The following is a 13,351-nucleotide window of genomic DNA, read 5'->3' on the forward strand; positions in this document are numbered from 1 at the left end:
TGATGTATTTCAGACAGCAATATTTTAATATTCTGTATGTTTATTTTATGTGTGCATAAGCGACGTACAGCATGGGATGTACCAAGAAAGCTGCTTAGAAGATGAGCTACCAGCAATTTTCACGTTTAAAGGAAGAACAAGAGAAAGCAATAATAGAAACAAACATAAAACTCGAAAAATGGTAACATAGTTTACAACGCTTAATTTTCTAATGCATGACACGAACTTAAATTTCCAGTTGAATCTATTTTTTACAGAAACATTTTGCTATAATTTCCTTGTACATGGTATATGGAGATATTTTCTTATGTGTATGATATTTTTATTGGATGTTTCAGGGGTGAACATCATCACTAAATTGATACCCAACAGTAGTACTTCTAATCATGTTACTGATTAGTGGTTGTGGTAGTGAGGGGCACTGTTTATCTTCAAGTTATAGCCACAGGCACTGCTGTGATTTTGCATATGTTTTGTCAAAAATGTCAACCTCTTGTGTTTACAGAACATAGTGAGATAGTCTGTGCTATCACTTTGACCGGTATTTAACCTGTACAAAGCTTGAATGCTATCTTGTCTGGGAGGGTAGGTTGTTTACTTCTCACATTTGTATTACTTTGTTAAGTATAATTGTTGTTTATGATTTAGAGACAGGGCTCTGTTACTTTCTGTGTTATTCACCCTTATGTAGGGTAGGGCTTTTTGTTCAGTGTAGGATTCCTGGCGATCAGCTGCTACGATACCGGTGCTGAAATCTGTGTGTTTACACTTTTGAGACGGCCGGAAGTGGGGGATAGTAATAACAGGAATAGGTTCCCGCTCCTCGCTCACATGCTTTTAGATGGGGATGCTGGGTTCGAGATTAACAGTTGGTCACTCATCTTCGGGGCTATTTGGTGGGGGGAGCAGGGGGTATAAAACAGCGGGTCCGGGCGGGGATCAGTGTCTTGACAGGGTCGTCTTGACAGGGTCGGTGAGCCGACCCACTTCTCCTGGTGAGGAGAACATTACCGCCTTATGCGCTGTTAAAAGTGCAAAACATGGGCCGAGGTGATGCTAACAGTACCAATACCGTAGGACTACATGTAGTTATCGTTCCTGGGATATATAGAGTGCTATAGGAACTACAGTACATGTATTAAGGGATAGTCAGGGGCTTCAGGCTTAGGTATCGATACATGGTGGTTCGCTGTAGATCTATAGGGAGCTAGGAGCACGTGGTCGTAGTCTACTGGTAGTACTGTTAGATAGGATAGGCCATTACTCTACATACGTAGGGATTGGGTTTCTTAACATTAGTTGTCATTGTTTGGCACTAATGCTATGCTTTGTATTTGTTAAACTTGTTGTACATATTCATTCCGTCTTGTTAATAAACAGTTACTTGTATTTTAAACACTTTGTTGAGTTATTGAACCAATTGCTTGTATTACCACTACATCCAGTGTTCGAACCTGTAGTGAAAACAGGTCTGTAACCTGACGAAAATGGTGAGGTCAAGAGAGGGCTGCAGGGGAAGTTGTCGACTCGTTACCATTGCTAAAAACTATACGATCGCGAAATGGATTCAGCGTGTGACCATGGATGCAAAACTCTCTCCGGACCTCCCCCTATTACACTTGTACAACCATCACTACAGTTTATTTGTTGTTTTATATCAAGGTGACTGGTATGATCGGTCAATACACATTTCTCAAAAGAAATAACCACAGGTAGTAGACTTGTCCGGAAATTCACCCAGAATATTGACATTAATTATATGATGGGTGTTTTGACAGACAGGGCTAGTACCAGCTTGAAGTGTTGGATAACTGGTAGGAAGCAAAACTGAATTTTGGCCATTTCAAAGTTATAAAATGAACTCTCTAATAATTGACCAAGCTGAAATTAGACCATGATGTAATTAATATAACAAAGTCTAATTTCAGTAATAAAATGAAATTTAATTTAAAAAAAATTGGTATTGATCTTGGGAATTACATATCTGATAACGCTTCAAACATCAGAAGTGTCTTAGTTAAGTCAATAGCTGTGACTCCTAAAGGATAATAATGAAATTTTTAGTAACTAGTGTAAAATAAAGGAAGAAATAAAACATCACAGTCATTGTTTTGAATGGTAGAAAAAAAATATCATGTTGATGTTTAGAGATGTTTATATTTGATTTACATTCTGGGCTATTGGATTGTTGACGACGGCAAGTTGATTGTTTAAAGAGTTACACATTCAATTGAGGTGAACATAGTGGCCAAGAACAAATTTCATTGTTGTTTTTTTCTTTCAGGGAACAGTTTAAGTCCGATTATGAAGCATTAAAAACCAGACTTAAGACTCTTCCTGACAAGGTATCGCATGATGTGATGGTAAGTAGACAGCAAAACAATCCCAAAATTGAGTTGTTCCTTTATACATATATTATACTACCGCAACGAAATTAGGGGGTATACTTGAATCACCCTGTATGGATGTCTGTCTGTCGTCCACAGTAACTTGTCCGTCCAACTCCTCCTTAACTAACAGGTGGATTTCATTGAAACTTTGCATGAATGATCGGTATCTTATGTAGTTGTACACCAGCATTTTAATTTGGGATTTCAACCCTTTTTGATTGAGTTATGCCCCTTTGTGCAAAATACTCGTCTGCACAACTCCTCCTGAACTAACGGGTACATTTCATTAAAACTTTGCATGAATGATCAGTATCTTATGTAGTTGTGTACCAGCATTTTAATTTGGGATTTCAACCCTTTTTGATGGAGTTATGCCTCTTTGTGCAAAATATTTGTCTGCACAACTCCTCCTGAACTAACGGCTACATTCATTGAAGCTTTGCATGAATGATCAGTATCTTATGTAGTTGTGCACCAGCATTTTAATTTGGGATTTCAACCCTGTTTGATGGAGTTATGCCCCTTTGTGCCAAATACTTGTCCGCGCAACTCCTTCTTAACTAACAGGTGGATTTCATTGAAACTTTGCATGAATGATCGGTATCTTATTTAGTTGTGCACCGGCATTTTGATTTGGAATTTCGACCCTTTTTGATGGAGTTATGCCCCTTTTTGCAAAATACATGTCTGCGCAACTCCTTCTTAACTAACAGGTGGATTTCATTGAGACTTTGCATGAATGATCGGTATCTTATTTAGTTGTGCACCGGCATTTTAATTTGGAATTTCGACCCTTTTTGATGGAGTTATGCCCCTTTGTGCAAAATACTTGTCCGTGCAACTCCTCCTAACTAACAGGTGGATTTCATTGAAACTTTGCATGGATGATCGGTATCTTATTTAGTTGTGCACCAGCATTTTAATTTGGAATTTGGACCCTTTTTGATGGAGTTATGTCCCTTTGTGTGAAATACTTGGGTGTTTTTTTTGTTATTTTATTTTTTTAAATGGTGATTAACTCATTACTGGTGCCGGTGGTGGGAGACTTTATTGCATTGCATTAGTAAGCTTTAGCTTACAGTTCTGGTTTATATAGGAGCAGGGGTATTAATTAGCCTTTGGCTTACAGTTCTAGATTATTTTTCAGAATGGTGTAATAGCAATCTGATAAGAACCCTATCTTGATCTACACTCTATTCCGTTAACTACACTCTATTCTGTTAACTACACTCTATTCTGTTAACTATGTACACTCTATTCTGTTAACTACATTCTATTCCGTTAACTACACTCTATTCCGTTAACTACACTCTATTCCGTTAACTACACTCTATTTCTGTTAACTACACTATATTCTGTTAACTACACTCTATTCTGTTAACTATGTATACTCTATTCTGTTAACTACACTCTATTCTGTTAACTACACTCTATTCTGTTAACCACATTCTGTTCTGTTAACTACACTCTATTCTGTTAACTACACTCTGTTCTGTTAACTACACTCTATTCTGTTAACTACACTCTATTCAGTTAACTACACTCTGCAACCTCAGAAAAATGTTTTTAGCTCAAGACTTATTGGGAGAGAGACTATATACATGTAGTTACTTAATCATGTAGATGTTTTCTGGTTGAATTTTTATTACTGACATCATTCTCTGGAGCTTAGTTTACAAATAAAGTAATTCTTTCAAGGTCAAAGTCACAGCTACAGAATCGTCAAACGATATTGAAAAATTTTCAACTGAATTTCATAAAACTCCTTCGATATTATCTAACACCATAGTCTGCAACTCTGGTTTGCATATACACAAATGATTTTAACTTCAGTCACGTTTGCATAAGATTTAGTAGATATAGAATTACAATCAGTCTGAGTCCTGGTACAGTAATATTGTTGGATGGCATGTTTTTTATCATTTGTGGAACTCCTGTTGAAACAGTTTTGATTTTTGTTATTTAGGCTGTATCCATAATGCTATTAGAAGTTGATGTTGAGTTTATAAAAAAAAAAGATATTGGTATACATTTTACTGTAATGTATTGTGGTAGTTCCAATTTTTCTGTGTAAAGATAATGCTGAAAGTTTAGGGATATTGTATCTCAATGGTTCATTCACTGATTAATTGGAGTAACAAGAATAGAATATTATCCTGTCAAATTTTGACTTCATCATCACATAATGTATCCCACATTAGTTTAATAACACACCTGTAATCAACTTTCAGGTTCCGTTTGGTTCTTTGGCGTTCATGCCGGGAAAGTTGGTACACACCAATGAAGTACTGGTGTTGCTAGGCGACAACTGGTTTGCTGAACGTTCGGCTAAGCAGGCAGCTGCCATTGTAGGCCGTCGTTTGAAAGGTACGCCTATTTGTGTCTGCTATCCCATAACTTTAGACTTCCTAATAAAACATTATGACTAATTTTTTCATACTTTCTACAACAATTTTACATTGTGAATGTAAGATAATAGATATTCAATGGCGAAAAGGTTGTCCACAGTTCTGTTTTATGTGTGGACATATCGCACATTACTCTACAATACTGTAGTTTGATAATCAAAATAAACTGGATTTATTTTATCTGATGTCCACAGCACTCATACCTTGTATGGCTTACTGTATACATGCTTTGTTTTTCAGATGTTGAATCTCAAATAGACGGACTAAAACAACAGAAAAAGATTTTGTCACCAAGATTGGAATTTACAACAGATCTTAAGAAATCTGCTGTGGTAACAAGCATATTTATTGATTGATTTGATAAAAAAAAAGGCAATTCCTATTTGATGTCAAACCTGTAAGCTACATGTATCCTGGGAAACTTTTCCTCGTCAAATATTCACCCATTTCCAACAAAATCCATGTTTGCCCAGCATTAACTTTGCTCTTCACATGTAATTATAATGTACTATTTATTGCCTGCTGTGTTCTAACATCCACTGTCATGATAAATGGGGAAAAAAGGTGAAAATTAAACTAGATCAGAAATTTTCCCATTTATGTATGTTTCTGTCTATATACAGTCTGGTGTATCATACCTACAATGTTGCTATGTAAAATTCTCGTTGTGCAGATATTTCATAGTTATAAGTCAAGACCATACTCATGGGTAAATTAAAAAAAATAAAAAGATATATATAATTACTAGACATGACGCATACGTGTAAATTTTGTTTTTAGTCCCAGTTAGACAAAACATCTGCTCAGTGTATATGTTCTCTGTGTACATTGATTGTATAACCTATTTCCGTCTCCACAGGAACAGGGTGTGGTAGACATTACAGAGGAATATGATGAAATGAAGGAGAAACACTGGAGAGGTAAGTCCTATTCCTGGCCTGAAGGTATATAAAAGAGTCGACAAAGGTCTTTGGTTTCCCTGAGTTTCTGTTTGATTGTAACTGACATCATGGGATTTAAAGGCAAATATAAACATTAACCAGAGCACTGAAGTCCATTACGGAGTGTCCTTGTAACTGGCCCAGTGTTCTGGTAATTTTATATATATTCGCCTCAGAAACCCAGAAATCTGTGGTTGAATTAATTGATTAAGATAATGACGACATTGACGTTACATTAACCCCAAAGTTATTCTAGATGCCAAAAGTCTGTCTGATGTCCACATTAATGATTTAGAGAAGATGGATGACAACACTGACATGTGCCCGCTTGTATATTACCGGGTACATGTCTATAAACCATTATTACTGGCCTGGGAACTGTTTCACAAACAGGAAGTAAGTTACACCCTGTTGTGAAATGGTACCCAGTAGGGTGGAGGCCAATGAGATGTAGGAATTCTTTGTTCTTTGACTTATTCTAATCTGTAATCCAATGTTAACAGTTACTTGTGGTACATCATATGTTTGAAGGACTACAATCATTTATAAGCAATACCTGTGTTCCAGTTATATTGATAACTAATCCATACCGATTAAAAGGCATAGTAATACATTCACATTTCCTCTGCAAGTTCCTCTGTAAGCATTACAAAAAGAGATTAAGTTGATATGGCATCATTTTGAAGCTTCTCCCCTCCTCCTCGAATAACGTGAGACAGCTGTTAGAAGCAACATTTTGGCGAGGTAAGGGATTTAAGGCTATTCCTGGATTCTTGTCTGCATCGACTACACAGACACTTCAATTTTGATGATATAATGGAATTTCCGTGTTTAGATCAATCATAACTATAAAGTTGGGATTGTAAACATACTTTTTGAACAGCTTTTTTCAATGTTCATGCTGATATGAATACAAATCAATTACATACATATTTATGCATATGTATGTAGCCGATTTGTCTTCATACTTGCATGAACATTGATAAAATGCCATTCAATCCTTACACAATCATAATAATTTTGATCAATGCCAATTTTAGAACAACATAGGAAAAGGGTACAGGAACTAAAGAAGAAGAAGAAAGTATCCAAAGATAAGGATGGTGGATCAGTGGGCCAGTCACAAGGTCAGGGACAGCCAATCACAGACGAGCAGCTCTGGGCCAGACTGGACGAACTAGAAAGGATAGAAGCAGAAGGGAACGAGTTACAGATGTAATACTGATTTATCTTGTAACAGCTAAATTACCTCATCACTCATCCTTGAGGAAAACATTGGATTGATTGGTTGGGCTTTACGTCCTTGTTTCAGTAATTACTGAGCCTAGTGGGGAAAATAGAGAGGAAAATATACAAATTGTTTGCTAAATATATCATCTCATCTACGTGTGGTATTTTCATTGGTTGATACCCATAAAGCCAGTCATGTATGTGAGTTGGTACAGTAGGGTTTCTGGGTTATAACTCGACCCTTAAAGCCAGTCATGTATGTGAGTTGGTACAGTAGGGTTTCTGGGCTATAACTCGAATTCATAGAAAGAATACATTGAATGACCTCAACATATTACTGAGTGGCTACAAGTGTCAATTAATAAGCCATGTGTTATTAGGTCGTCTCAGCTGAAGATACGATATTGGGTAGTGGAAGTTAGTTCTATCTCCAGGTTTCTCAGGCTTTTACAGATTTAGATAAACAGGAAAAAAATCACCACTCATTCAGGAACCTCTATTTCTCCCAAGTATAAGCTGTCAGGAACATACGATACAATGGTTAATCTGTGTTTTCCAACTGTCCATTGTTTACAGAGATCCACTTATACCTGTAGCTGTGTAGTTGTTTTGTTCAGTACAGTAGAATGCTGTTATTACTTAAGTTTTCAAGCTCCTAGTGTTTAGTGTAACTATGTTACTATAGTGACCCTGATGACTGTATGTCGGAACTTATTAACTATAACTCCCAAAAACGATTTCTTTTTCAGGTTGGGTACAGAAGATGAGGTCTGTCTCTCTCTACCTCCACAAAGTGATGAGGATGAAGATGAGGATGAAGAGAGTGCCTTATCCACCTCTGATGGCAGTGAACAGGAGGATTCTAGACGTATCAGCTTCACACACACCAAGGTCAATTTAACATCAACAGAGGATGAAAGAGTTATTTAAGGAATATATACAACTTTTTAACCAGAATATCACTTCTGATAGAAATATTACCCGTATGAAATGAGGACAGAACCTAGTGCCTTCCTCACATGTACAAATGTTCAAATCTAAGGCCGAAAATGGAGTACTTTTTACATTGTATTGCCAAGGGAGGAGCTAGGGGGAAAAGGTTGTTAGAAAGTAGAGAGAAAATGTAAAGATCTTAAATGTTGAAATGGGGGCAGCAGATTGATTTGGTTTCTTCACTGCCCCCAAGCAGAGTACACAGGGCCTATTCCTACCCTGAACCTACAGGGAATATGTGGTAAATAGCCAGACCCATGTATTACTTGTTGGATATATCTTTTGAATGGGTGAGTGCATTCAGATTACTTTATCTGTCTTACTATGGTTGAACATAGAAACTTGAGTGAGTACTCTTTTTTTACCCCTATTGATACTGGATGCCAAGTGAGGGGAAATGAAGATCAATCATTAAGTCTTCCTGATATTACCCAGCCAATGGTCGAACCCACTACCAGCCTCACATAGAAAATGGTCTACGTCTAATCACATTCGTTAATGGCTTGCTTGATGACACTCATATCATGTAAACATCATCACAATATTCTGTATGATTGTAAAAAAAATGTTGGTGTTATTTGTTTGACATCATCCTTATTTGTAGTCCGAATTATTCTGACGTTTTATCAACTTTTTTCATATCAGTCTGAAAAATGTCGATAAAACATCAGAATAATTCGGACTACCTTATTTGCAACACCATGTCTATAACCCTCTCCATCCCTTTTGATAAATCTAAAGAGTTTGGAAGGCAATTTAAAAGGGAACCCGGTTAATCTGCCTCGATACATATCTAGATTGACATTACTTCTCCTCAAGTATCGTTTTCACATTTTCATGAAATTCATCTAGCTCATCAGCCCCATCTTTGCCTGTATATGACTGCCATGCTGTTTCCATTGATATTAAAAGACTTGAACAAAAGCATGGTCCAGTTTGCTAATGCTGAACATTTTACATGTTTTAGGGGTTTAGATTGACTTTCGATAAAAATGACATCCCCAGTGATCACTGGGGGTGTCATTTTTACAGAAAATCGATGTAAACCCATAAACATGTAAAATTACTCTGAACACCTTAGTTTAGGAACAAATATAGCTGTAACAAATTCTCAGGTCCCTGTGATTCATATTATATATTTCAATGAAACTGTAAATTGTTTACCTTTTACACAAAGTTGTGCTGTGTAGCTGCCATATTGTTGCAACCCTTTATTGAAGAGTTATGGCCCTTTGGTTGGTTTATTGTCAGGCAAACAATTTTGTTCAGGCTTATTCAAAGGGCAGAACTGGGCGGCGGGGGGGTAGCCTCTAGATAAAAGTTCTTTTTGTTGAAGGTAAATCAGTTGGAGTTTTGGTTGGTATATCTTCCTCGTCTGGCAGACTGCTCAGATGTAGATATTTTGAAATTGTGTGACCTGTTGTCCCACCAGACTATAGTTTTGACCCCTTCAACAACCATGGGACATTTTCCCGTGAAACAAACCTTCACCCACGTGGAGAGTGTTCATCTCTTCAAACTGGAACTGGAAGTTCAATGCTTGGTAGAATTAGTAATTGTTTTTGTTTTTCAATGAACTTCTTTCTGGCTGCAGTAAACTAACTAAATACATTTTTCACAACCAGGTTGATGAAACTGAAGAAAAAGAAAAGGAAACTTCAGGTAAAATCGAGAGCCCAAGAGACATTTACCAACAGTTTTGTGATTCAAAGCCAAAATCTATACTTAAATCAAATACAACAGATGGAGGGCAGAAAGCAAAAGTGAAGAAAAAAGTGAAAATGAAAGAAGATATCTCAGCCGAGGAGAGTAGGAAAGGGCGAGGAATGGGTCAAGGTCCTTTGGTGAGTTTATAAAAGTCAAAATCTTGTTGAATCTGTAAAAATTCGGGTCCTTTGGGTAATTGTTTAACAGTCAAAGTTCTATGACACGTTATTAGTTATATCATTATTTATGGATTGGTAATGATCAATTCATTAGATCAGTTTATAATAATCAAGGGCGTTTGGTGGGATTGTTGATCAGTTTATAAATCAAGGGCGTTTGGTGGGATTGTTGATCAGTTTATAAATCAAGGGCGTTTGGTGGGATTGTTGATCAGTTTATAAATCAAGGGCGTTAATTAAATTATTTCAAGAAGATCCTTACCATAGTAGGATCCACTTCAACCTATAATTGAAACAATTTAAGTTTTCTTGATTACATGTATTTTCAAAATTAACGTACAGAGTTTTAAAGTTATAAGAAATGCCAAAATCATTTTTTTGCAGTTTACTAAAATAATCGGATATAAGTTAACCTTTATCAATTAAAAATCTTAAACCGTTTACTTTTTTGAGAGATTCAATGTTAATTTGGGAGAAAACGTCATTTTATTCTGTGTTCGATAATTCTTGCTTCCCGGACAACAATGCAAATCACATGCGATAACCCCAGATTTGAACTCATTCTAACTTTAATTAGATTCATAAAGCAGTAAATGGTCAGGTATGGGTTGTTAATGATTTTATGGAAAAAAATCTTTGTTTTTCAGGCATTTTCTGGTACTGTCATAGAGAAGAATCAAGATTTTCAGATGAAAAACTTTGAGGACAAAAACTCTGATAAATCTGTTTTAAATGCTGGAGAAATAAAACACAGTAGTGATATACGCAGACACTGTACAGGTGAGGCTGAAGTTGGTGTGAAGGATGACACACAGCCTAGGCGTATGTCAAAGTTCAAGGCCGGGAGACTGAAGTAGGTGTGGACGACAGCGTCACACAGACCCATCATAACACAGATCTCCTGTTGGTGTGCCATAGTTGATATCTGTACTGCATTTGTTCTTAAACTATAAAGAATTTTAATAAATACTATACATAAGTATATTGTGTGTTGCCGAGGAGAGATGATTCAAGTGTAGATATATTTCAGAGATTTTTCTACTTAATTGAAATCTTTTGTGATACCACAAAGTCCTCATAATGTGCTATATCAGATACTGTTGTATCAAGTTTTATAAGTTCAGTGATACATTTACTTAAATTTTAACTGAGAATGATAATAAAAAGGAAAATAGAAGAGGTAGAAATTCAACCTGAAGCCAAAGAATTTTGATACACCAGAGTCTGGAGGCTGGGAAGCATGGCTTGATTTATTACTTCATAGCACACTTATATCTTAGTGGTTTATTTCCACTATATTTCAGCCTGAATCAAATATCTAAAATATACCCAAGAGACAAATTGAAAGAAGCTAGTATCAGTTGTGTTGTGCTAAATATCAACCCAACAATAGTTGTGTACAGTGTATCAAACCATGATGGTTTGAGCCCAGGAAATGAAAGATGTGTGTACAGTAAGATATATATTGTGTCTAATTTACTCCAGCTGCTTAGCTGAACAAACGGGTACCAGCATTGATGGCAGTGTCCTGTGTGAGACTGGCATTCTGTAAGAGGGATTCGTTGACTCTCCTTTACATTTGCCTCAGGTAGTAGGATAAGCTGTCTTCTTTACACGTCCAGAAACATGGTAAATCTCTACAAACAGATAGTGTTATCGATGTGTAGTTGGCTGGATGGGGATAGTGTAACATTAAAAAAAGAGTTAAACAAAGATATCGACTCACCTTTCTTTGGTTTTTAGGTCACAAGTTGCTGAGGCACTCAGGTGGCCTAATGCAGTTCACTTTCTGTCCAGCACCATCCGTTGTACATAAACAATAAAAAAATCAACTGCTTCTAAGATTTTAATGAAACTTTGTGTGGTAATCATAAGCCAATGGGTGGGGATAAGAATTAACACTCAAGATGAGGCTGACCCCCCCCCCCCCCCCCCCCCCGGGNTTAGTGCATAACCTGAAGAAGCTATCCTATTTTTATACGCCCGTCAAATTTGACGGAAGTATTATGGTATGGGGTTGTCCGTCCGGAAATCTTCTCCTACATTTTTTGACGGATTTCTTTGAAACTTAGAAGGCTAAATAATCATGATATGTTGTTGTGTTTCCTTGAAAAGAATTTTGATTCAACAAATTTGGCAAAAGTTATTGCCTTTTGTTTATTTCAGTATTTGGTTTTTGTCCGACAATCTCCTCCTACATTTTTCGACCGATCTCTTTAAAACTTGGTATACATTATAAGCATGATATGAAGCTGTATCTCCCTTAAAAGAATTTTGATTCAACGATTTTTGCAAAAGTTATTGCCCTTTGTTCATTTCAGTATTTGATTTTTTGTCCGGAGATTTTCTTCTATAATTTTTATAGCATGTCAGCTAACCACTCTCAGAATAATGCAGATTTTATAAGAAGTTATTTCAATGTAAGAAGGTATATAACACTATATGGCATTCGATGGGCGTATATTGTTCTGCCCCGCGGTACTCTTGTTTTACATCTCTTCAGAAACTAAACTATCCGTCAGATTTTGATGAAACTTGGTGGTCCTAACATGCTTATTCAAAACTGAATTTTTATTACTTGAGAATCACCCATGTTTACATGAATTATTTATAGAAATGACATTTTTGGGTATATTTTGTTGATTTTTAGTGGGAAATAATTCAAACTTAGTAGGAATTATTATCATATTAAACTTATTGCAGTTTAACCATTCCCAATTTAGAGGGAAAATTTTACTTTAAATTATTACTGAATTATATTATTTTATCATTTTTCTGATATTTACTTGCTATATAGAAATGTTGGCCTCTCCCAAACATTATTTTGTTAAAGCCAATCCACAGTCAAAAAGACATACTTTGTTATAAAGTTCTTCTATTCTTATCACGTCGCAGTAACAAGGAAGGATTTAACTGGCTGACTGTTAAGTAAGGCCATGGACCTCTTGTTTGTTCTCTTGTAGAAACAAAGGGAAGAAATTGTCAAACTAGAAAAATTATATGTACATGATCATGTTAAAGTTATTGAAGTTTTTGATAAATGAACAAATGTTACAACTGTTAAGAAATGGCTTGTTCAAATTATTCCTGTACATCTAGTCACCTTGAAGGTCAAAGAACTGGATATGGGGACAGTACTCTATGACCATAAAACAAAACAAAAGAATTATTATACACTGCATATGCACAAATCCATATGACAGGTTTCAAGGGGAAACATGAAAAACTATAGTTACAAAGGGCAATAACTCTGAAAATAATTATTGGATTAATAGTACTGTGTTGAAACCCTCAATCAAATATCAAGGCCAGGATGGTCACGTGGCGTAGTGGATAGTGCTCTCGTCTTTCATTTGCACCACCAGGGTTTGATTCCTTAATCAACGTGAAAAGGTATTCTGCAATCTGCCCAACTGTTGGTTTCCTTGGGGTAGTCCGTTTTCTCCCTATGTGCACTTCAATCCGGGCTAACAAAGAGTTGGAAAAACTTGTTTCATAATTGA

The 13,351-nt window shown here is 36.2% G+C and overlaps 1 protein-coding gene across 1 annotated transcript; it reads left to right on the forward strand.

Annotated features, from left to right (window-relative positions):
- The first annotated feature begins 49 nt into the window (after positions 1-49).
- On the forward strand, positions 50-10,824 carry LOC110443784 (unconventional prefoldin RPB5 interactor-like). The gene is made up of 9 exons (XM_021488198.1): positions 50-181; positions 2,285-2,363; positions 4,622-4,757; positions 5,039-5,130; positions 5,658-5,718; positions 6,780-6,954; positions 7,719-7,860; positions 9,588-9,806; positions 10,496-10,824. The coding sequence occupies exons 1-9, from the start codon at positions 102-104 to the stop codon at positions 10,703-10,705; spliced, it is 1,194 nt and encodes a 397-aa protein (XP_021343873.1). The 5' UTR covers positions 50-101; the 3' UTR covers positions 10,706-10,824.
- Positions 10,825-13,351: the final 2,527 nt, after the last annotated feature.

Source organism: Mizuhopecten yessoensis, unplaced genomic scaffold (genome assembly GCF_002113885.1).
Source record: "Mizuhopecten yessoensis strain PY_sf001 unplaced genomic scaffold, ASM211388v2 scaffold1961, whole genome shotgun sequence".
Taxonomy (NCBI): domain Eukaryota; kingdom Metazoa; phylum Mollusca; class Bivalvia; order Pectinida; family Pectinidae; genus Mizuhopecten; species Mizuhopecten yessoensis.